The sequence below is a fragment of the Triplophysa dalaica genome, chromosome 23 (assembly GCF_015846415.1).
Source record: "Triplophysa dalaica isolate WHDGS20190420 chromosome 23, ASM1584641v1, whole genome shotgun sequence".
Taxonomy (NCBI): domain Eukaryota; kingdom Metazoa; phylum Chordata; class Actinopteri; order Cypriniformes; family Nemacheilidae; genus Triplophysa; species Triplophysa dalaica.
In genome coordinates, this window is record NC_079564.1 from 18,576,956 (window position 1) to 18,600,489 (window position 23,534).

Consider the following 23,534-nt stretch of genomic DNA (forward strand, 5'->3'; position numbering starts at 1 on the left):
GGATACCATGTGAGCTATCACAGATAGTTCTAACCGGACCTAGTGCTACCGGACGTCTGTAACACCCCCTCCTTGGGCTGTTCCGTCTGATGTATCCTCATGAGAATGGTTCCCACTCCTGGTAACCCATGAGCTTCCCCAGGTGGGCCTCCACCTCGCGGTTAACTACTCAGTCCACACATTCCATGCGTTCTCCTCCAAGGACGAGACCATACCTATGTCCACCATATTCCTCCCCACGGGTAGGAGGTGGCCTCTGTAGCGCTTCTCTGATTAAGAGTCGCGCTTACCCGGTGTAAACTGATCCGGACGGCCTCTCGCCTATAGAGAGCTAAGGCCCTGTCCGTGAAAGTTACCGGTCAGGGCTGTACCCATCTTTCTCCAAGAAAGCTCTGGAACCCCCCGACCACCACACTGGAAGGTTACAGTCTCACGAAAGCTTCGAGATGACACGCCCAGGCTTGTTACCGTCGCTTCGCTAGAGATTGTGACGCGATACAGCGTTGTGGCGTTTTCCATAGGCAACCCCATCTGTCGTTCTCGACACAACGTCGAGAGACCGACAGAAAGGGAACGTCTTGGTTACGTATGTAACCTTAGTTCCCTGATGGAGGGAACGAGACGTTGTGTCCCTTATGCCACGAACACGTATCATATTCTGCTGCAGTTTGAGAGGTCTCAGGCTCTTCAGAACAAAAGGTAAGTGAATGCTGCACGCCGGCCTCCTTTTATACCGGATTTCCCGGGGCGGAGCCCGGCATGCAAATTGCATTCGCCAAATTTCATTGGCCTTTTCTATAGTAGTCAGAGTTGATTGGTTCTCAAGGGCGAACCCCATCTGTCGTTCTCGACACAACGTCTCGTTCCCTCCATCAGGGAACTGAGGTTACATAAGTAACCAAGACGTTATAATTCTTGGTAGAGAATACATTAATCATGCTAAGTATAAAAACTATACAGCATTAACTTCCTTAAATAACAGTACAGCAGGTGTATTGACTCTTTACAAATAGCCAACTATGGCTGTTCCCATTAACCCATAGTAATAATCAGGAAAAAACAGCAAACCAATACTAGTAGTGACACTAAGCTGGACATGAAATAGTATGTCAGCCTATGAGCACACAGATCAAGCTGGACGTCATTACCAATAAGAAGCTGGGACAGTATATAGAAAATGTAAACATTGCATTATGAATTTGTACCTGATGACATCTGGCACAGTGATAAAAACACATGTTCAACATACCCGTCGGTCGACAAAGGTATTATGATCAGTTGAAAAGATCAGTCTCATGTACATTCTGCGGCCTCCGCGGAAGGAAGAATATTCTTCCTGACATGGGTCATAGTTTTGTCCGGGTCAGTGAACTCCCTATCCTCCCCTCTGTACGTGACCCGAAATCGCGCTGGAAACAAAATCCCTTACCGGACACCCTGTCGGTCGCAAAGTAGCTTCCTCACCTCTGTGAATGCAGCCCGAGCTTTAACCACAGTTGCCATGTAGTCCGGGAAATGGTAATTGGTTCCCCGTTGAGACGGAGCGGACCCCGAGTGCGAGCGCGTTGTAGTATCTGGACACAATCTTGGTAATAATGAAGCTTAGCAACGATGGCGCGAGGTTTCCCGCCCGGCTTCTTCGGCCCTAAGCTCCGGTGCCAGCGGTCGATCAACGGCTCTTTATCCAACTGTAGCACTGCAGTTAGCAACTTTGAAACAGAGGTTGTACTGCTGGAGTCGGGAGTTTCGGGGACTCCGCCGAAATGTCCGCTTTCAGAGAGAGAAGGATCTCTGGTTTCAAACCTTCAACGTCCATCTCTCCCGAAGCAGGTGAGGGCGGGGTCACTTTAGCTGGGCTCTTGGCAGTACTCTGGTCCGAAGAGGTGTTAGGCCTTGTTTTGGAGGATCCAGTATACTTAAATTTCCTCAGCCTCGTGTCCATCAGTGCCCCGCCGTGTACTCTTTCCACTATCCGGTGGATGGGCCAATGCCCTCCAGATTTTAGCTCCAAGCCTAACAAAGTTTTTCCAACTTAATACAGTTTCTAAATGTCTTTAAAATTAAACAAAGATTAGCCTTCTGACCATAGCATTCTAGTTACAGTAATTTGAAGGTTGATATCACCAATGAGATCTCAATTTATTGGCTAAAATGGGATGAATTTTGCATAATCTATTCATAAAAGTTAGATTTTCCTTGTTTTCTTTTTCCAGATGGGAACCAGCATTCCATTGTTTTTGGAGAAGTTTGGAGCTGCTCAGCCTTTCCTGTTGTGTGTTGGAGAAAATAGGAAGAGGATTCAGAGGTACTTTGTTATCGTGGACATGAAAGCAGTTCCATGCAAGTCTCAGACGTCTGTGGGTGCTTTTGATGAACTTTTTAAGGCGCATTTTGTGTTTGGCACATCATACAGTGAAAGTTTGTCAAGCTTCTACGTTTTCATCCAAACTGCCATTTACAAGATTGATGCTGGAACCTCCAAAGAACGGCCAAGAGTCAGAGAGATGAGAGCAAGGTTTCTCGGTGGAAGGAATTGATTTTCTTGTGAAGGTATGATTGAACCATGTTTACCTGTTTCTTTACCTATCTGTAAAACGCATCATCAGAGTTCTACTCTTCTTTGTCGTCATTTAAAGTTACTTCATGGACTTTGCCCGGGAAAACTGTTGCGGATATGATGTGCAGCAGTTGAATGTTCTTCAGTGTTTGGCACATATTGAGATTTCCAGAAACATTTAAAAACTGTTCATGGTGATAGGGCAGTCCAAAATGTGTGGGCAGCTGTGGGTGAGGCCTTCAGTGAAGATGATCAAACAACTTTTGAGACGAATATTAACGAACTTGAACCAACGCCTTCGACTTCTCAACACAACACAGTGGGGCCTGAGTCCACACCAATTTCTGCAAATAAAAAACAGTTGCAAGAGATGTGCTATTCTTAAACCACTTGTTGAGGATCTAAAAATTCTTGAGACAAATGGGATTTACACTGCTCTATCCGTCACCCCTTTAAAAGGAACTGTATTGCATGTAACGGGGGACAACTTGGCACTTCATGGGTTATTTGGGTTTGTTGAGTTGTTTAGTGCTGCATTGTGTTCGCCGATTTTGCTTAACTGCAAAAAGTGCCATTCAAACCATTTTCACCGAAGATCACCCAGATTTGGTTCTTTGTTCTAAAGAGTTACATGCTGTTCATTGCAATGAATTACTGGATCATCCAGAGGTCTCTAGTTTTGGGGTGAAAAAAATTTGCTTGCTTAACTCATTGGAGTTCTTTGAAACATCTTAGAACTATGCAGTTGATATAATGCATGATATACTGGAAGGAGTGGCACAGTTTGAACTGAAACTTGTTTATCAGCATTTGGTGAAAAAAATCTATATCTGTTAAAGAGTTATGTGAACGAGTTCAAAGCTTTAACTACGGTTACCTTGAAAGAAAAAACAGACCAAGTGGACTAAAAATGGATGACAGCAAAAACCTTGGATTGAATGCAGTTCAGACATGGTGCTTGTTGCGCAATACGCCACTTATTTTTGGAGCTGTTGTGCAAAAAATTATTCCGTATGGTATTTGCTATTACTTTTGATACAGTTTGTAAACATTGTTTTCTCTCCAAGAGTGACTCGTGGCATACTATCTGAAACATTTGATTTTTGATCATCATACTTTATTCAAAACCCTGTTCCCGGATAAGAATCTGTTACCAAAACACCATTTTATGATACATTACCCCAGGTGCATTCGCAAAATCGGTCCCCTTTTACATGTCTGGTGCATTAGATTCGAAGCGAAACATAATTTTTTAAACAGTGTGTACGAAATTTTTAAAATCTTACTAAAACATTGGTAAAAATGCACCAAACTCATATGGCATTAAATTGAAAAAATTTAAACTTTCAAAGACTTAAGCATGGACCTGTTAAAACTGATCTGGCTTTTGATTAAGAAGGTTGAGATGTTTTAAGCAGAAAGCTAAACCTATCAATTTATTCTGATGTACACACAACCACCTGGCTAACAAGTTATGGGACAGAGTATCATACTGGCATGTATATTTGCAGTGGTGTTGAATCAGAAATTCCAGTTTTTAAAAAATAGTTCACTTGATTGTTAAAGATGAGGTTTTTCTTTTAACAAGCCATGTCCATACTGTGTGTTTTGACGATCATTTGCATGCATTTGTGATAGAAGATGTAATGGGTCCTTATTCAGTGTTTTTACCCGATGAATTGCCTTACCACAGATCATTTGACAAACAGTATTCATACAATACTGATGATAAAAAAGCCTATATTGTGCCAACATGTCACTTATTTTAATAGTTTACTGGCTTTATATTGTCTCATGTGTTAATTGTGAGAGGTTAAATAAAACCACTTGTTTGCCAAATCAACTGTGTAATTTACTTTTTAATACACGAATACTCTTGAAACATTGCATCAGATGTTTTAACATGTCTTTTTATACACACTAGCAAATACTATACTGTGTTTTGAGGGTGTATATTTTTAAACTTGTGGGTTATTTAGAGGCAATATATTGTGGTGTGGTAGTAACTCTGCAAAAGGTACAGATTTTCTGGCAGGAGTGGCAGTCGACACTTTTTCGAGTTTTTAATGTAAACTCTGTACACTAGTGTTAAAAATATATAGTTAAAATAAATCTAATTGGTGTTGAATTGTAACTCTTTACTCTAGTGTTGAAGAAAAGTAACACTGTGTGGTGTTGAACAGTGTTGCTTTTCAACTCCACATGGTGTTATTAGAACTGTCATAGTGTTAAACAAGTAACACTTCCAAGAGTGTTGTTTGAACTCTATAAATATTAGGACAATATGTACACTCGTTTGGAGTTGATCTTAACTCTATTAGAGTTGAATTAACACTGATCATTTTGCTGTGTGGAATAAAATCTGCATTTACTAATTATGCACAACTATCAAGATGAGATTATTATATGCACTATTAATTATAATAAGCCATGCTTTTATTATAGTAAAAGTGTAATCAACATTTTGTTGTATTGATTATCATACACCCAAGTTGTACAACAATACCACGGTTAAACTGTGCTTACTGTAGCAAAACAGTGGTCTTTTTCAGTTTAACATTATGAATTTGCTTGTATTCATAATTGTTCATACATTACCTCAATCAATTTTCCTGTATTCAGGAATAATAACCTTTAAAAATCATCCTTTAAGACCTGATGTAGGGTTGCATATGTGTGATTTACTATTTCAGACAAAGTAGTGGCCCCAATTCTGAAATGGAATCTTAGTGATTTGTAGGTTTCCCCTTTAACAAAAAGGTAACATTAGTGATAAATGTAAACACATAACACAAACATGTTAGATATCTATACAAATCTGTTGCCAAGAATCTGAGGGTCGAGGAGAGCCTCTCCCTGGCTGTAATTGCCCTCATTTTGTTGTCCTGACTGTTGATAAGTGGTTCAACTCTCCCTACAGCAAAATGTCAAACTCATCTCATCCGGAGCAGCTCATTAAACCCTTACCTGTACTCCAACTATTGAGAAACAAAACAGAATTTGTTTAAATTACTCATATTTGAATCAATAAGGTTTAAAAATTGACATGTTCTGTTTCAAAATGAAATTAAATAAAAATGTTCAACAAACTGCCATCGCAACGCGCAGCTTGTAGTTTCGTACAACAGATTGTTATTTGGCTTTAGTCATCGAACATGCGTTTGTGTGTTTGTTTTTATGCTGTATCTATAACCACATTTGCAGTCATCTTTATTCTCAGCAGTGACAATTTTTTCTTCCATTCTTTATTAACAAAAAAGCATTATAGCACCCCCTGCTCAAAAAACATTACGGAGGCTTTGGACAGACAGAAAGAGAATCATAGAGCGACAGAGACACAGCATTCCAGGATTGAATGTTGCTACAGTTACATGTTCATGCCAAGGCAGTAACCAGGGTTTGAAAATTAGTGAGGTCCAAAGTAAGGTGTTAAGAATTGTGCTATAATAACACCCACAAATGCACTCCTAAACTTCAAAATAGACAGACATGTTGATGATTGCGAAAGTTTTTTTATTCAAAATAATGTTTTACATTTCACAGACGTGTGTGTGTGTGTGTGTGTGTGTGTGTATATATATATTTATGTGTGCCATCTGAAAATTTCTTCTAGAGTGGTCATTTTTATCAAGCTCGTATATTTAAGTTCAGTCATTTATATATATATATATATATATATATATAAGTAGATAGATAGATAGATAGATAGATACACTGTATGAATATGAGGTACCGTATAAGCAGTGTTGGGAAAGTTCACGTTCTACATGAACTAGTTCAAAGTTCAGTTCACAAATTTTAAAATGAACTAGTTCAGTTCATAGTTCAAACTTCAAAATAGTGAACTAAGTTCACTAAGTTCCAAATATGAACTAGTTCATAGTTCTTTTTTTCCCTATGTTGATGCGAGCTATTATTTTTCAAAATTATTGCCACAGCCCATATACAGTAGAATCACAGACAGCAATTATTTTATCAGTTTTAAAATGAAGCTATGCGTCAGATTTCATCTTCATATCCAATTTTGAATCCTTATCCAACCAGGGTTTACATTATCATTGAGGGGACAGCATTTCCCCATTGTTGCTTTAATGCTTTGTTGCTGTCCATCACTCCACACTAGTAGCAGCTGCAGCTTTCAACCCTGCAGTACACTCTCAAAAACATGAGGAAAAACGTGCTGCTTGATTGTCTTTTTTAATGAGGAATTATTAAAACAGGACAGTAATCATTAAGGTGCAAACGTTTTTCAATTTTAATAAATTTCCATTGTCCACATGTAACTGAAGTGCGGATTTTCTTTTTGAAAGCCGGCGGGCAAAGTTTGAACAGAAAAGTGAGATTTCTCCCATTCTCACCGACCTTGTCATAAAATTATTTTGAATGATCATACTCCTTGCAAACATGCTGCTGTCGCCTCCATGCCTTTTTTTTGTTTTGATGACGCGTCACGCATGCGGCGGACGGCGGTGCGACACTGGTGGCTGGTGTTGCCAGATTGGGTGTTTTTCCGCTACATATTAAGACCCGTTTACGGTGTGTTTTAGCTGGGCTTTCGCCTGGAAGGCTCTATAGAAATCTGGCACCCTATTGAACGAAGTTAACCTGAGAGAGCATGCGTTCACATACACCAGAATGAACGAGTTCACAGTAACGTTCATCAGGCAGTAATACAGCACGTTCAGTTCACGTTCGCCCAAAATATGAACGCGTTCATGAACTATCGTTCAATGAACGCGTTCAGGTACAACACTGCGTATAAGTAACCTTAGGTAAGGTAGCAGTTCCAAAATAGTTTTTGTTAATAGTTGGTACGTGTGACGAGACCACAGTCATTTAGAAATACATAACAAAAACACAGTGAAAATAAAGTAGCATTTTGAGGGTTAAGGTCTGTTACCATGGTAAATTTGCGCGCAACGAGCACAGTAGCCTATGACTGACAGGACTGGAAAGTTCGTTTTTTTTTAGGTGAGGGAATTTTTATTCTATAACAAGTTATAAAAACGTTAGAATAATGACACCGATATAAAACTTGACAACATCTCATTTGACCGTAAATACTGAATGAGGAAAAAGCGTTTTTGATAGTCAACCGCTTTCACGCACGTCTGTCAAAATAAAAGTCTAGCGTCAGAAAAAAACAGAATTACGTTTGTTGTTTCTTTGAATGCACACTCCGCAACCCACTCAAAACGTTTTTGCGACCCACCAGTTGAAAACACTGCTTTAATTTATGTTTTTTGATGACTTAAGGTTAACTAAAGAGCATGAGACGTCATCCTGCTGGTCAGTAACGTTGTTTGGCAATGGCATAGCCTATTTCATTCTGTAACAAACATATTTGTATTATGCTATTGTTTTTGTTGGTGTTAATCATTTCTTTCAGATACTAACGATGATCACTGCGTTTGTCTTACCAATGGTGGTATCTTCCTGTCAGCAATTAAGTTACAGTTTGTCTGTAAGCTTTTTTTTTATTAATGTACAATGTTGCCAGATATTGCTATGAAAAACAAGCAATTTCAAAAAGAAAGAAAAAGATATCCGAAATAAGTTCAAAGCTTGTGTTTTGTGAATAAGATTAATATATCACTAACACTAACGTTCAACTTTACACTTTATAAACGTCCCAAGACTCCCAAAGTGTCACAATAAATTGGAAAAACTAGTAAAAAAACACGTATAATAGGTGCATCTGGCAACAAATGGAGGCATACCCGCGCTCTCACTCAACGCGCTCTCAAGCCCCGTTCACTGCGCTAGCTTCTCGCAGCAACATGATGAATTGCAAACACTCATATGATATGGGGTGGTTTAAATGGCAAAATAATCATTCAGAGAGCTTGACATTTTATTTTTGAATATAAAAAAATGACCGAGGTCCGGACCTCGGTGACCTCATAGCTGGCTACGGCCCTGGTTCATGCCTGTCTTGCTAAAGTAACGTATAAATGCCTTTCCACTATTTGCTACAGTAACATGTTTGCTTTTCACCGCGGATACGCCGTAATACAGTTAGCTCCTGAAAGGTTGCGTTGTACAGCGGAGATAGAGGAACAACTTGTGGCAACAACATGATCGTCTTCATGTATCCTCAAAAACATACCACAACCGCATAGATAAGGAAATGTCGCGTCGGTTTTAAATGTACCGCGTAGTTAACTGCTAACGCGCAGTTTGTAGTTTCGTTCAACAGATTGTTATTTGGTTATAGGTACGCATATAACATGCGTTTATGTGTTTGTTTTTATGCAGTATCTTATAATCACATTCGCATTCATCTTTATCTCGGCAGCGACAATTGTTTTCTTCCGTTATTTATTAACATTAAACTTAACGGGCTCATCCAAAGCAGTCATAACTTCAGCCCTAGTAAAAAAGAATATAGCACCATCTGCTCAAAATACGTTCCCGCGGCAGACAGAGAATCATTCAGAGCGCGACAAAGACACAGAATTCCAGGATTGAATGTTACACACCTTGCTACAGTTTTGCTACAATAAAGTATAAATCTCTTTCTACGAAGCTAAGAAGGGTTAAAACGGTTCAGTTACACACTCTAGACCTGTTGCATAGCCACTGCATTTCCTTAATCGTGGAAATACACTTTTTTCATAATAGGACAAATAGATCACGTGAAATAAACTGCATGCCCCTTTTTACTTCTGTTTCCCGGTGAGATGACCTAAGAGGCATCTGGTATGATAATCTTAATATTATCCTGTATTTGGGTGTCTTAGAATGTCTTTGGAATTTGTTTTTATTTCATAATTGCACATCAAATCAATTAATTTTTATTTTTGCACTTGCTACCTTTAGTCTTATTTGTAAACACAACTTAACCCCCAACGTTTTCTTATCTGGACATTTCACATTCATAAATGCAAGTTTACAAAGGGCAAACCTATTTTCGTAGTGCTTGAAAAAGATTTAAATTTAGATGTGATGACAGGTTTAAGATTTTTACATAAGAGAACCTGGCAAGATTCTCCTTATGTGTGTGCTGCAACCAGAAATTAAAATCTGACATGATTTTAAAACTCCTGTAGTCGAGCCAGGTTTAAGGGTAGGCTAAATCTGGGCTGACAGTAAAAATCTAATAAACGTCTAACCATAGCCCAAGAATAGACTACAATAGACTACATCAAACCATCAAAATATAAAGCTTTTATTTAATAAAAGATTACACAGAAATTGAAAATACAATTCAGAAAATTGAAAATGACAAAACAAACCATTTAAACAGTAAATGGAAATTAAAAGGCAATAAACAAATATTAAAAGAAATGCAATCAGAAGTTGTTGAGAGAGAGAAAAAAAAAACGTACATTTATACAAAACTATGCTGGAACGGGTGTTTCAGCTGCCATTATTTTTTGCAAGTTGGAGCCTTCTCGACCAATTATTTACCTTGCATGTTGTTATGGAAACGACAGGGCTCAGTCATTGGTTAGCTGGGGAAAGGAGCTTGACGTAGGGTGTTTTTCAACCTCAGAAGACGCTCTGAGCTGCAGAGAAAGTCGCAGGAGCTGGTGTTTAAAAAAAGCGCTCAGGACTCTTTGAAAAAACAATTTACTCAATAGGATTATAATGTAAAACAGACGATAGCACCTCGAAAAATGAGTCAAATGTGAACATAGGCTGACGTAGATAAATAATGAACACATGTGAAATCGAAAACACAGATAGATACTAGATAAAATCAAACGTTCTTGTTTGGTGTAGACTAGGGCTAGTCAACTGGCGGACCGCCGGCTGAATGCGGCCTGCCAATCATCTTTACCTGGCCCACCTTTACATTTCAAATAAGTTGAGAAACTTTAAGACTGGTTTGCTTTAGGAAATGCACATCCTGAGACGGCACACATTTGAAAGTCCAAAACGCTGCTACATTCATTACAAAAGTAATTCCCGCGGCTCATAACGATTGGCTTCATATAAAGCCATTTGATCGGTCTGTACAATACATTTTATTTGTGGCGCTGCGATTTGAGACAAACCCAAGTTGTTTACTAATAAGACAGTCCGACTACGCTAAAAGTTAATCCCAGGGAAAATACTCAAACACTTAAAGCACACAGGTTCGGTTCCCTCGTAGAATTAGAAGAGAGGCGAGTAATATACAAAAATACAAATGTTTATTAATAAAAAAAGTGATTTAAAATATTAGGACACTTAAAAAAACAAGAGACACTGAAACCCCACTTCAACAAAAAGAAAAACATGTACAACCTAACTTAATATACAGCAATTAGGTGTATATGTAAAACAAAAACTAAACAACACCGGCAGGGCTGAGGCTCCCAACAGTAGGGATTAACATGGAGCCGTAATCAATGTGGAGTTCGATTTTACAAAGCACACGTCCACGCACACGCGTGCAGTCTAATGACACTGTCAAGCACTCACAGTGCACACCGCACATGATAAAGAAGAACCACCACCACAAGGAGGAAGAGCAGAGCAATCTAACCGTGGGACCCCAGCTCCTGCAATAAACAAATAAGAATAAGATACTATAGAAATAAACAAAAAAATGATAATGTAGACATCACTAATGAAACCAGTCCTCACAGCAATGAATGTCAATTACAAACAGATATAGACAGAAAACAAAAGAATCAAATAGTTGGTCACCTGAGATTACTACAAAACAACTTGAATTCAGTAGATGACCACATACAAATAGAGTCACACTAATCGATGGTTGATCACATGCATCCAAAGCTAGGAGCTTTACTTAATTAGCTTTACTTAACTAAACTTAATTAGTTTTACAAAGAAAAGCAGAGCAGCTTAGCTCCCCTACAAGTGGAAGGAACTAAATAGTCCTCCCACACCTGCCAGAAATATAAAGCAGGGCACTAAAACACCACGATAAGAGCCAGACGAGCAGTCCCCTTTTTATTTATGGTGGTGGTCGTGTCGGCGAGCAGCACAAAAAAAAAATCACAGCATAGAACGAAAGGTAGAATCCATCAGGATATCACGCCAGATAGCACGCTTAATAGACAAGGATTGGTCACAGTCATACCCACAGATAACGCAATGGGACACAGGGAGTCATGCCTGAGAGGCGAACAGTCATCAAATGTACTAAGCAGTACAAAAGAAGAGCACCATCACCAAGCTGCACTACAACCTCCATCAACACGAGCAAAACAAACGGGGAAATCGGAAGTGATGCATCCCAGGTAACAACCAATCAGGCTTTAAATAGAAGATACTACTTGCTGATAGGCTAACGCTGCTGTCAATCACCTAGTCCCGTTACATTTGCATTGTTATAATCGGCATGGTGTAACATTGTTTGATCACTAACGGCAAATCTTTATAACATCATACTTAAAAGGTAAAAAAAATTATACTTATAGTTTTTAACTATTTAGCATAATATATATTTAAAAAACATTAGGCTACCAAGCCTTTACATCCTGCTCAAGTCGCGTCGGCGAAGTTGATGTATCGGCTTCATCATCTTCATTTTCTGGTTCAGATTCGGGTTCGAATTGATAATGAAAGTACCGATGGATGTTTATCACCTGTCAGTACAATTGCTTGGGAACATAATGTTCCAAATATGGTAAGAGGCGTAATATTTCAGTCACACGATTGCAGTATTTTACCAATTACTATGCACTGGTTAACTGGCCAATCATAGCACACCTCGCTTTTCAGAGAGGCGGGTCAAAGAGGAGAGACAAACATGCACTGTATGTGGAAAACACTTTGTTTTACCTTAAATATACACATTGCATTACATCTAAAACTAAAAATAATATTTGTTTTAGCCATGTCATTTGACCCCTTTAACTCATTGGCCGCCAGCCTCTATAAAAAAAGTTTGTTTTTTATCACTCCGTTGATGTGTGTAGGTTTCTTCAAAAAAGCATTATTTTGATTAAAAAGCTGAGAAACAGCCCAGATTACACTCAGAACAATCATTAAAAACCGCTGAAAAATATATATTTTAGGTTCTGGGATTCTGTACTTTTTCCCAAAGGTGTGTAACAGCGCCACCTGCTGTACAACAGTACAAACACTGATTGCCGTAAAAACTCGTTTTTGGCGGGGAAGCGTTTTATTTTAAATGATGAGATAACTTGTCAAGGGCGGTGAAAGAGTTAATGAGCGATAATCTTGTTTATTTCGTTGTAAATCTTTTTCATATTTCCAAGTGATTATTGATTTTTTATCTTCTTTATGTTCTCTAGATGTTCAGCTTTTTCAGGCTCTTTGATTTCTTTCAACTTCTCAATGAGAAAGTCAATGTGCTGAAGTATGAACAGAGAACCAGTGTTCAGAGCGATCATCTCCAGAGACTCCACACTGTGATAAGCTTCAATCAGCAGCTTTAATTTGTCTTTCTCTAATTCATGAAGTTCATCCTTCAGCTTGTTGACCAAAGACTCATAATCACTCATTTTGTTTTCATATTTCTTCTTTAAATCTTCATAGGTCATCTTCTCTTCTCTAGACTTTACTGCATATATTTTACCTTCTTTGACATGTTTGCTGTAGTGGCATTTATTTGTACACACTGTGCAGTGTTTATTTCTCATCACTTCACACCAGGAGAGATCTATAACCCACCCGCATCCTGGATAGTGACAGTTCTCCTCACAGACAGTGCACAACAATGCCTTTTTAGCTACAGCAGGATCAATATCAATCTTTACTTTGTAGGGCACTTGAACTGTGTACTCAAAGTTATCCTTTTCTTCAACATCTTGCTTGTGTTTCTCCAGAGCTTCTTTAGTCTGCTTCAGCTCATTTTGTTTCAGTTCTATCTCTTGAACACGTGATTGGAGATTAGAGATGTTTGCCTCCAGCTGTTTTCGATGTTTCAGCACTTGTTGAGTCAAATTTAAGGTTTTTGTATTGATTTTGTCAAGAAACTTAAAAAACTGTGCCACTCCTCTATTACTGAGATCCCACGATTGTTTCTGGGTTGTTTGATATTCTTCTTCAAGAGTCTCTGACTGACAGTTGTCAAACAGAAAATAGATGGGCTGGTTCTTCTCATTTTCAGCACACTTGACTTTAGCTTCTTTGACGGCTGTCAGAGCTTTGTTAGGAGGAAGCCCATTTGAGTGTGTGAAGAGTAACACAATGTTTTCTTTAATATCTTTACCAAATAAAGACTGAACAGCATCAAATATGTACTGTTGTCTGTCAGTGAGTCGAGTTTGATCTGCTTTAATCACAAGACAAACAGCATCGATTTGCTGGATCAAATTATCAGATTGACATAAAAGCAGGAAACTCCTGCCGATCTCATTATCACACTCAGTTTCTCGAGTGTCTCCATATGGTGGTGAGTCAATGATTGTTAGGTCGATTGAACTCTCTGGTATATAAACACAGTGATGATGGAGGTCTGACTGTGAGCTGATGTTCTGTCACTCTGATCATCTGTGATCTCAATCCAGATCTTGTCTTCTCTCTGAACACCACACGTGTAGTTGATCATAGTGTTGATGAGGGTTGTTTTTCCAGTGCCTGTTTCTCCCACCATCAGAATGATTTTATGAGCTTTCTCTGGGTCTCTTTTACCAATGATGATTTTTCTGTATGGCTCAGATTGATTCAGATTATCTGTTGTTGTTTGCAGACGATATCGAGCAGGATTTCCATCTTCAATTAAGATGCTCTTCATGATGAGTTCTGAAATTTTGGACAATTCTTTGCCTCTACTCACCATGTTTTCCTGTCAATAACAAAAACAGTGTTACTAAAAACATTGCTATTTGTGTTAATACAATGTTACATCTGATTGGCTGAGAGCCTTGCAAAAATTCCACCAGGATAACTACAGAAAACGACTGTTGAACCATTTTACTAACTGCTTGTTATTAACGAGCAAACACACACATAAACACGAAGCAAAGATTGTTCGCGTGGTTTACCAAAAATGCTGTACGATGACTGAGATCTAAATCTCAACCCTGCATGTATGGAATAACAGACTTCAATACTAGGAAATGGCCACTAGGTGGCTACAATGGCAGTGTCTCTTAGCATTTTTTTTTTGAGATTCCTTTTAAAATTCTCTCTTTCATTCACTGTTAACTGATTATTAACAGCGCTCTGCGCTCATAATTTAAATAAATTACAGCGCGGGAGGCCAGGATCTTGATAACGCGCTTAAGAGAATAGAATTGCCCTGTCAACTTGCTACAGTAAATAAGCTCATGTTAAAAAAAATTGCGGAATAACTGGAAAGTGCCGCAGTGCAATGGGATTTAAGCATTTTCGGTGAGTAGCCTTTTAAAAGTCTCTCTCTTTCATTCACACGAACGTCCTGCCTCGTTATTTCTCACAAGCAGCACAGCGCACATTTAATAAAAGTGACGGTTTGGAATTAGTAGAGGAGGTTTGTTTAACTAAGCTTTGCTGGAATTCTTGGCAGAAGAAAGTAGTTTCCCAGTTCCTTTAAAATCCTGAGGGTTTTAAAAACACTCATATGTTGTTTCTAATTTATCTACACACGTGTGCCGACAAACTGTTGTATAAATGCAAGATCGCTCTCGTAGTCGTATATTTATTGCTCTTATATCAACAGCTGTGATGAGGCCAGAGACACGAGGCCGCAGGCAATCTCAGCCACTGATATAAGATCACTATATCATTTCCTACTCCAGCGATAGTATGAAACTGTGTATTTGTGGTGTTTTGTTGAAAATGATTTATAGATAATACATTATAGTACATTTAGAGAACATTTATAGGTCACATCACTAGGTAGAAACTTGACTCAGAATACATCAAACACAGGTTCACTTGCATTTGCTATTCACAGTATTTTGTGCAATTTGTTGGGTGAATAATAATAAAAAGAAAGTTTTGTGGTTTCAAGGACATTTGTGACACATTTGTTCAGAAACAAAACAAGACCCACTGGCCTGTTAAGGGTATTTACTTGATTGTTTAATTTAAATAAGTCATGTTTATGAATAATTATCATCAATCATGTTTGTAAGTTAGCTTTATTGGGAGACTAATTTAACAAAATCATAAAACTGCCCTTTGAAAACAAACAATATGATATTGGATGATAGTCATGTCAGTGCAATGCATCAGCCATCTGCAATTTTATTTGTGAATAAAATATACATTTGTATTTTTATATTATAAAATACAATTGATATTCTATGTCTACAATGAGACACTTTATTTTGCATACAATGATATGTCCTCAATTCATTTATTTTCTCTCAAAATCTAAATGTTTTGTGAACTGACATTATTAAGTTTAACACAATAATTAAATTCACAATTCAATAAAGTGAATCTACTTACAATATTATTTGTTTTTATTTCCGTTCTGTTCTACTCCAAATGACAAACCGCTAGATCCGGAGGTGCATTTATATGCTGAAGACCACAAGCGTTTTCTGAAGATCATGTGATTTAGAGGAAGACAACTGCTATCTTGTCATAAGACATATATGATTTAATTTCATGCATTTTAAGGTGTGTTGGAGGGTTTTCCCTAATCTAAACGACTTATTCACATATTTACTCTGTGTTCACGGGGCTAACTTGTTATAATGATATTGTACATCACAGAAAGTCATGACATATCCCTTCTTGAGAATGAAATCCATTGGATTGATTTAGAGGTGTTATAGATGTTAGATCATTGTTTTTGCTTCCAAAGTTTCCACATGACACCTGAGTGTTGTGGTAGAAACATATCAAGCACAGCCAAAGTATAATAATGAGATGGTAACCATACAGAAATCACATGACCTTCAGAAAACGGATGTGTCTTCACTATATAAACCTTGTCAGCCAGAGAGAAGGACTTTTAAAAAACACAAATGTCGTAAGTAGACCTAAGTCGTTGAATTATGAACCAAATTATGAAGCATGTCTATAGCAAATATATTGTAGAATTTTTTTATACATTGTATCTCTTGAGTAGGTTTTGATTGATTGAAACTGAAAAGGTTGTTACATTTTAGAAACATATTGATAAATTGTTACATCAAATTATCAAAAGTCGTTATCTATACACTGAAGCCCACAGAGAGAATTTTGAAAACAATTTATTCTAAACTTAATGTTTTAATATCAAATCAATATAGCATTTTTCTTTTTGAGAACATGATTTGTGCATTTCCAAAAACATCTTCTGCCAAGTATGATCGCAAGTTCCAATGTTACCACCATAGTACAACAACTCAGTGTTTACCAAAACCATAGCTGAAACAAACATCTGCAAACTGCTTTACAAACGAGTGTGTGGTTAGAACAGCAGCTCTGCACCTGTGGTTAGAAGCAAAGTTGCACAGCAGTTAGTTTGCTTTGTGCTGTGTGTGGAGCTCGCTGATTTGACCGCAGTTGGACTGTGTTCATTTTTATGTCTTCTCTGACCTCAATTGTTCTCTTCAAAGTAAAAAAAGAGAATGCTGAAAATAAACTAAATAAAATACAGTTGTAACATTTTTTACTTCTTATAAAAAATTAAGGGCCGGGACCACACGGTCAAACATTATTCTGGATAGTGGTAAATACAACCCATTTTATTTTCATAGCTTTTGATAGCTATACATAAAAAATTATTGTCGTTTTTAAATATTTTATTGGTCCTGAAAGGCAATAGGCAATTATTTCGGAGGCAGCATTTGTGCCTAAAGCTGGCAGCTACGGAAACAAATTCGAACAGGCTTCATACAGTGTAACATAATTATATTTGAATTATAAAAAGAGAGCGCAAAAATATCTATTTGTGCTTAAAATGATTCAACTAAATATGATCAAGGAAGGCTGTGAAGATTTATCTGCATCGTTTATCCTTTGGACTTTTTATTGAAATATTTTACAAAAATCTAAGAATTTTAAAAGGGAAGATCTCAGTATGAAATAAATGTTTTATTTTTATTTTTGAATTGGCATATTTTTGCAAATATAGTTATTAGTTGGTGATATTATATGTAAACATATTTTATGTAAATAACTTGTTGAGGGCAGTGCCTAATTAAAAACATAATCCTTTTATTTTTTCTAAATTTGCAACATTTTCAAGATTCTGCAGTGTATTTAAGCTTTTGTCTGCACCTGTATATGATTATGAGGTTATAAACACATAAATTACGATCTGATGAGCTTTGTTAAGAAAATTGTGTATGTTTTTGATTTAACACTACAGGGCAAAGACTTCTGGAGAACTGCTCGATATCGTCTGCAAACAACAACAGATAATCAGAATCAATCTGAGTCATATAGAAAAATCATCTTTGGTGAAGGAGACCCAGAGAAAGCTCATAAAATCATTCTGATTGTGGGAGTCAGACGTCCATCATCACTGTCTATGGTGTTTATATACCAGAGAGTTCATTCGACCTAACAATCATTGACACACCAGGATATGGAGACACTCGTGGTTCTGATCAGGATAAAGAGATTGCCAGGAGTTTACAGCATTTATGTAAATCTGATAATTTGGTCCAATGCTGTTTGTCTTGTAAGGCAGCTGGAAATGTTCTAAGAACTAAGGTTGTTTTTGATGCTAGGATACAAAACAATCAAACCCCATTTGTTGCTAGATTCTGAGGAATGATATCCTGCCCTCCCCTCAGGGGTTGTTGATGCCCAGGAATTGAACCCCCTCTTCTTATCACAGCTCTCCCCTTCATCTCTTCAGGCCTGATCACTAGGAAAATGCTTACTCTTTATTCTGTGTATATCATTTATTGTCATAGTATGAAGTTTTGATGATTCATGTTTGGTATTGTTTTAAAGGTCATGGTGCGATGGGTAAAAGGTCTAGTTCTTTTAAATCTAACAGAGAGTATATTAGAGCGTTTTAACTCTAATGCCTCACCTGCACTCCTCAAAGAGGTGTGACTTTCTCAGGGAATCCTGTTTACATGTAGATTGAGATCCATTTGATGTTCTCTTCACTGACGAGAAAACAAACAAACCAAGTTTCTCGCTGACCATTGGCTTTGTTACATCTGGGTATATAATGTGAATTGGCCAAAGACTCGAGGAAGGCTTCTGTAACCAGAACTTCCCACATTGCAGCTGTGTGTCTTGATTTGGAAGCATCTGTAAACAGAACTTCCCACACTGCAAATGTGTGTCTCAATTTTACCAGGTATGATAAACTTTGTGGTTTCATTTTATTCTTATACTAAGTTAATAATCTTTGCTTAGTACATTAGGAATTTCTTTGTATATTCATTCTATGATTTTAATTAATGTTGTGCCTGCCTGGTATAATAAATTGTTATTGTTGATATTATCTGAATTCTTCAAAGTCTGTTATTACAAGTAGATTGAAAGGAACCTGTTCTGTTACCGCAAAATCGATGTGTCAGGATAGGTAGGGCTAGTTTATACTAGATTTTTTAAAGGAGCATTGCTAAAGCTCACATGATTTCCACCTATCATCTGGCCTAGCAAGTTGCATGATCGTGACTAAAATAACTATTGTTATGTTTCTGAGCAAGCATATCGCGGCCAAACTTAATGATATTAGTTTACCCGGCAACCTCTGACTAGAGATCGGAACTGACCGTTTTGTGTCCGTGAGATCCATGAGCCCGGCCGGTGTGAGACTCTGAGCGACTGCAGGTCCCAATCGAAAGAATAACTCTAATATTAAATATTCAAATATGAAGATTTATAGATAAATTAACGCTTATCAACAGATATATTTGAAATGACATATAAGTTATTTTATATTATATTGAAATTGGAGTCAGATCGGTATTAACCACAGAGTCATTTAAATTGGAACTAAATTGTAACAGTTCTTGAATAACTTCATGTAGAAATCGCTGACAAGAAGCAGAACACGAGATCCCTTCAACCATACCATTGGATTCCGTTGTTGGGCCTTTGGGGGGTCTTTTACAGTCTCGTGATTAAAGCAGATCAAACTCGACTCACTGACAGGCAACAATACATATTTGATGCTGTTCAGTCATTATTTGTTGAAGATATTGAAGAAAACATTGTGTTACTCTTCACACACTCAAATGGGCTTCCTCCTAAACATTCTCTGACAGCCGTCAAAGAAGTTAAAGTCAAGTGTGCTGTAAATGAGAAGAACCAGCCCATCTATTTTCTATTTGACAACTGTCAGTCAGAGACTCTTGAAGAAGAATATCAAACAACCCAGAAACAATCATGGGATCTCAGTTATAGAGGAGTGGCACAGTTTTTTAAGTTTCTTGACAAGTGCTGAAGCATCGAAAACAGTTGGAGGCAAACATCTCTAATCTTCAATCACGTGTTCAAGAGATAGAACTGAAACAAAATGAGCTGAAGCAGACTAAAGAAGCTCTGGAGAAACACAAGCAAGATGTTGAAGAAAATAATAACTTTGAGTATACAGTTCAAGTGCCCTACAATGTAAAGATTGATATTGATCCTGCTGTAGCTAAAAAGGCATTGTTGTGCACCGTCTGTGAGGAGAACTGTCACTATCCAGGATGCTGGTGGGTTACAAATCTCTCCTGGTGTGAAGTGATGAGAAATAAACACTGCACAGTGTTTACAAATAAATGCCACTACAGCAAACATGTCAAAGAAGGTAAAATATATGCAGTAAAGTCTAGAGAAGAGAAGATGACCTATGAAGATTTAAAGAAGAAATATGAAAACAAAATGAGTGATTATGAGTCTTTGGTCAACAAGCTGAAGGATGAACTTCATGAATTAGAGAAAGACAAATTAAAGCTGCTGATTGAAGCTTATCACAGTGTGGAGTCTCTGGAGATGATCGCTCTGAACACTGGTTCTCTGTTCATACTTCAGCACATTGACTTTCTCATTGAGACGTTGAAAGAAATGAATGAGCCTGAAAAAGCTGAACATCTACAGAACATCAAAACAAGGGCAGGAGGTACTGGAGCGCTGGCATAAATAACAAGAGATAGAGAACAGTGTAATTTTGACAAACCCTTTGTAAGATTTCGTTTTATCGAGCTCTTCTTACAATGGGACCGCCTGCTGAACTAAATTAACTTCTCTTCATTCTGAAGTTTTTAAAGCCACAACAGTCATGTGAAATGTCATCCCTCTGGAGCTGCTGGAAATTATGTCATTCTGACTGCTGCCACGAGAAAACAAATATAATTCCTGGAGCTCAGTGGTTAGAGGATATTGCCAGCAACACCAAGATCATGGGTTCATTCCCAGGGATTGCACCTACTCAGAATTTTTTTTACAGCGTAATGCAATGTAAGATGCATTGATTTAAGCATCTGCCAAATGCCTAAATGTAAATATCACACCCTCTTCACTATAGTTCATCCTGAACCAGATCTCAAAGACAGGGACTAATCCCATTTCATGTTCTTAAGAACTCTTCAAAACAACAACATTACACTGTAATGGCATATAGGTGACGTCGCTTACGAAAAATAATCACTCTGGCGTGTAATGCATCTTGAAAAAGAAGCTTAGTTAGTCTACTGTTTCCCCAAATCACAGCACAGATGATGTAGTTATAGGATATGCAAGCTTCAGTTGAGCGCAAGTTCTGCCGGGAAGACTCGACCTTGACCATTCACTACCAATCGTCATCTATCCAATCACCATCTAACATGGAATATATAAAACATTGCCACCTACTCTCATTTTGCGTCCGCAGTCGAAGCTTAAACTACTTTAGATGATTGTGTCACATTGTGGCTAGTCTGCTTAACAGGTGTAACATGCTGGAAAAATATTTTTGGGTGAACTGTCCCTTTAAGGAAGAAAAATTGGTATTTTTTATATAATCATAGTGATTGTTGGCTTTAAGTTAAAAAATGAGTTTCCCCTTTTTTTCTGCTGTCTTGATGATATTCCACAGAACTTCAAATTTTTCAGACTCTTTGATATCCTTTATCTTCTTCATGAGAGCATCAATGTGGTAAAACATTATTAGAGAATGAGTATTCAGTATGATCATCTATAATGCTTCAATAACCAGCTGAATTGTCATGTTCTCTAACTCTTGTTGTGTGCTGAACAAAGACAAACTATCTCCAAAACTAAGTTCTTATGAGACCCGGTTTAAACTTTTGTCTTCTTTTTTAAACATAGTTTTGCATTTTTTCCAGAGCTTCTTGGGTCGATTTTAGCTCGTTTGCATTAGTTTTATCATTTGAACAAGTGATTGTAGATTAGATGTTTGTCTTTCCAAAACATTTTGAGCAATAATAAGGTTTTTGGATTGATTATGTTAGTAAACTTGAAAGTGACAAGAACACCCCTGATTTTAAGATTTTAAGATATTATGATGAACTTTAACATGTTTAAAAACATCTCAAACTGAACACACTTCACCTCAGGCTTCAAAACACATGCAGGACAGGAAAGTAGTCCCACAGTAAACTCAAACTCAGCCCTAAAAGTATTGTTTGACATGTGTTTATTGTTTCAGGAGGAACTGTATTAGCTGTACATTAGTCAAATGTAAGCAGACGACTTATCGTCTTGGTTACGTCTGTAACCTCAGTTCCCTGATGGAGGGAACGAGATGTTGTGTCGAGTGACATTTAGGGTTCGCCCTTGAGAACCAATCAACTCTGACTACTATAGAAAAGGCCACTGACATTTGGCGAATGAAATTTGCCGGCGTTAAAAGGAAGCCGGCGTGCAGCATTCATTTACCTTTTGTTCTGAAGAGCCTGAGAGCCTCTCACGACTGCAGCAGAATACTATAAGTGTTTGTGGCATAAGGGACACAACGTCTCATTCCCTCCATCAGGGATCTGAGGTTACATAAGTAACCAAGACGTTCCCTTTCTGTCGGTCTCTCGACGTTGTGTCGAGCCGACAGATGGGGTTACCTATGGTAAACGGCACAACACTGTATCGCGTCAAAGTCTCTAGCAAAGCAACGCTAACAGGCCTGGGCGTGTCAGCTTGAAGCTTCTGCGAAACTCTAACCTTCCAGTTTGGTGGTTGCGGGGTTCAAGTGCTTTCTTGGAGAAAGATGGGTACAGCCCTGACCGGTAACCTTTCGCGGACGGAGCCCTTAGCTCTGGGAAGCAGACGTCGCACGAGATCTCGGAGGCCTCTGGGCGCTTCTTCACTGTCGAGAACTGCTGAGCGAAGTCCTCGACGGTGTCACCAAACAGCCCCCCCTGCCAGATGGCTGCATTGAGAAAGCGGACTTTCTCGGTGTCTCTCATCAGCTTAAGGTTCAGCCAGAGGTGTCTCTCTTTTACCACTAGCGTAGACATCGTCCGACCCATGAGGCAACGAGGGCGGCCGATGGCGTGAGGAGGAGAAGATCGGGAGAGTAAGAGAATGGCGAGAGGACTGCGGTCGAGAGAGGACCGGTTCCAGACATGTGTTAAATTTGTATTTATGTTCGTGGAGCCACCTCACGGTCGACTGTCGGCCTTTTACTTCCGTATTATTGTTTGATTATTTTGATTAAAAGTTGGTTTAACTTTCACCGGTTACCGCCTCCTTCCTTCCCTACTTTGAACTGTATTACAGGCACGTTATGGCATCCCAGGCTAGACCTCTGAAACCTCCATGTCTGGCTCCTGGACAGGACGAGGAGATCCTCAGGCCAGGCCCCAGCCACTAGGCGACTGTACGCCTATAAGTGGCGTCTCTTCTTGTCATGGTGCTCTTCTCAAAGAAAAGACCGGCGTAGTTGATCATTCAGGAACAGGAGCCGTCGACACTCTTAACTTATCCCATTCATTTTCATGTGCTCATGCTTGACAAAAGGGTTATGATTATGGGTGGGTACCGAAACCTGATACTTAATCAGTCCCAGGGCTAAATTATGAAAGACCGAAGTATCGATAAGCTCTCACGTTAACGGTTCTGCTGTCGGTACTGGAGAAATTAAGAAAAACATTTCCTATTTATAATGGTTAAATAAACTTTAGCTAGCATATTTTAACTGATCAACCATTTCATTTGCGATTAAAGACATTTACCTGGATTTTTGTTATTTGCAATCTCGCACGCGAAATGTCCGTCTGTCCCACACTACACATAG

At 38.3% G+C, this 23,534-nt stretch overlaps 1 protein-coding gene and 1 pseudogene across 1 annotated transcript; one reads left to right on the top strand and one right to left on the bottom strand.

Moving 5' to 3' along the window:
* Nucleotides 1-9,707: 9,707 nt before the first annotated feature.
* Nucleotides 9,708-15,943, bottom strand: LOC130413284 (uncharacterized). Its single transcript, XM_056738374.1, is given in 3 exon segments — nucleotides 9,708-13,925; nucleotides 13,928-14,270; nucleotides 15,863-15,943. Coding segments are annotated over 2 exon segments (1,521 nt in total). The 5' UTR covers nucleotides 14,265-14,270; nucleotides 15,863-15,943; the 3' UTR covers nucleotides 9,708-12,741.
* A 3,167-nt stretch (nucleotides 15,944-19,110) lies between these two features.
* LOC130413129 (uncharacterized) lies at nucleotides 19,111-20,443 on the top strand (annotated as a pseudogene).
* The last annotated feature ends 3,091 nt before the right edge of the window (nucleotides 20,444-23,534 follow it).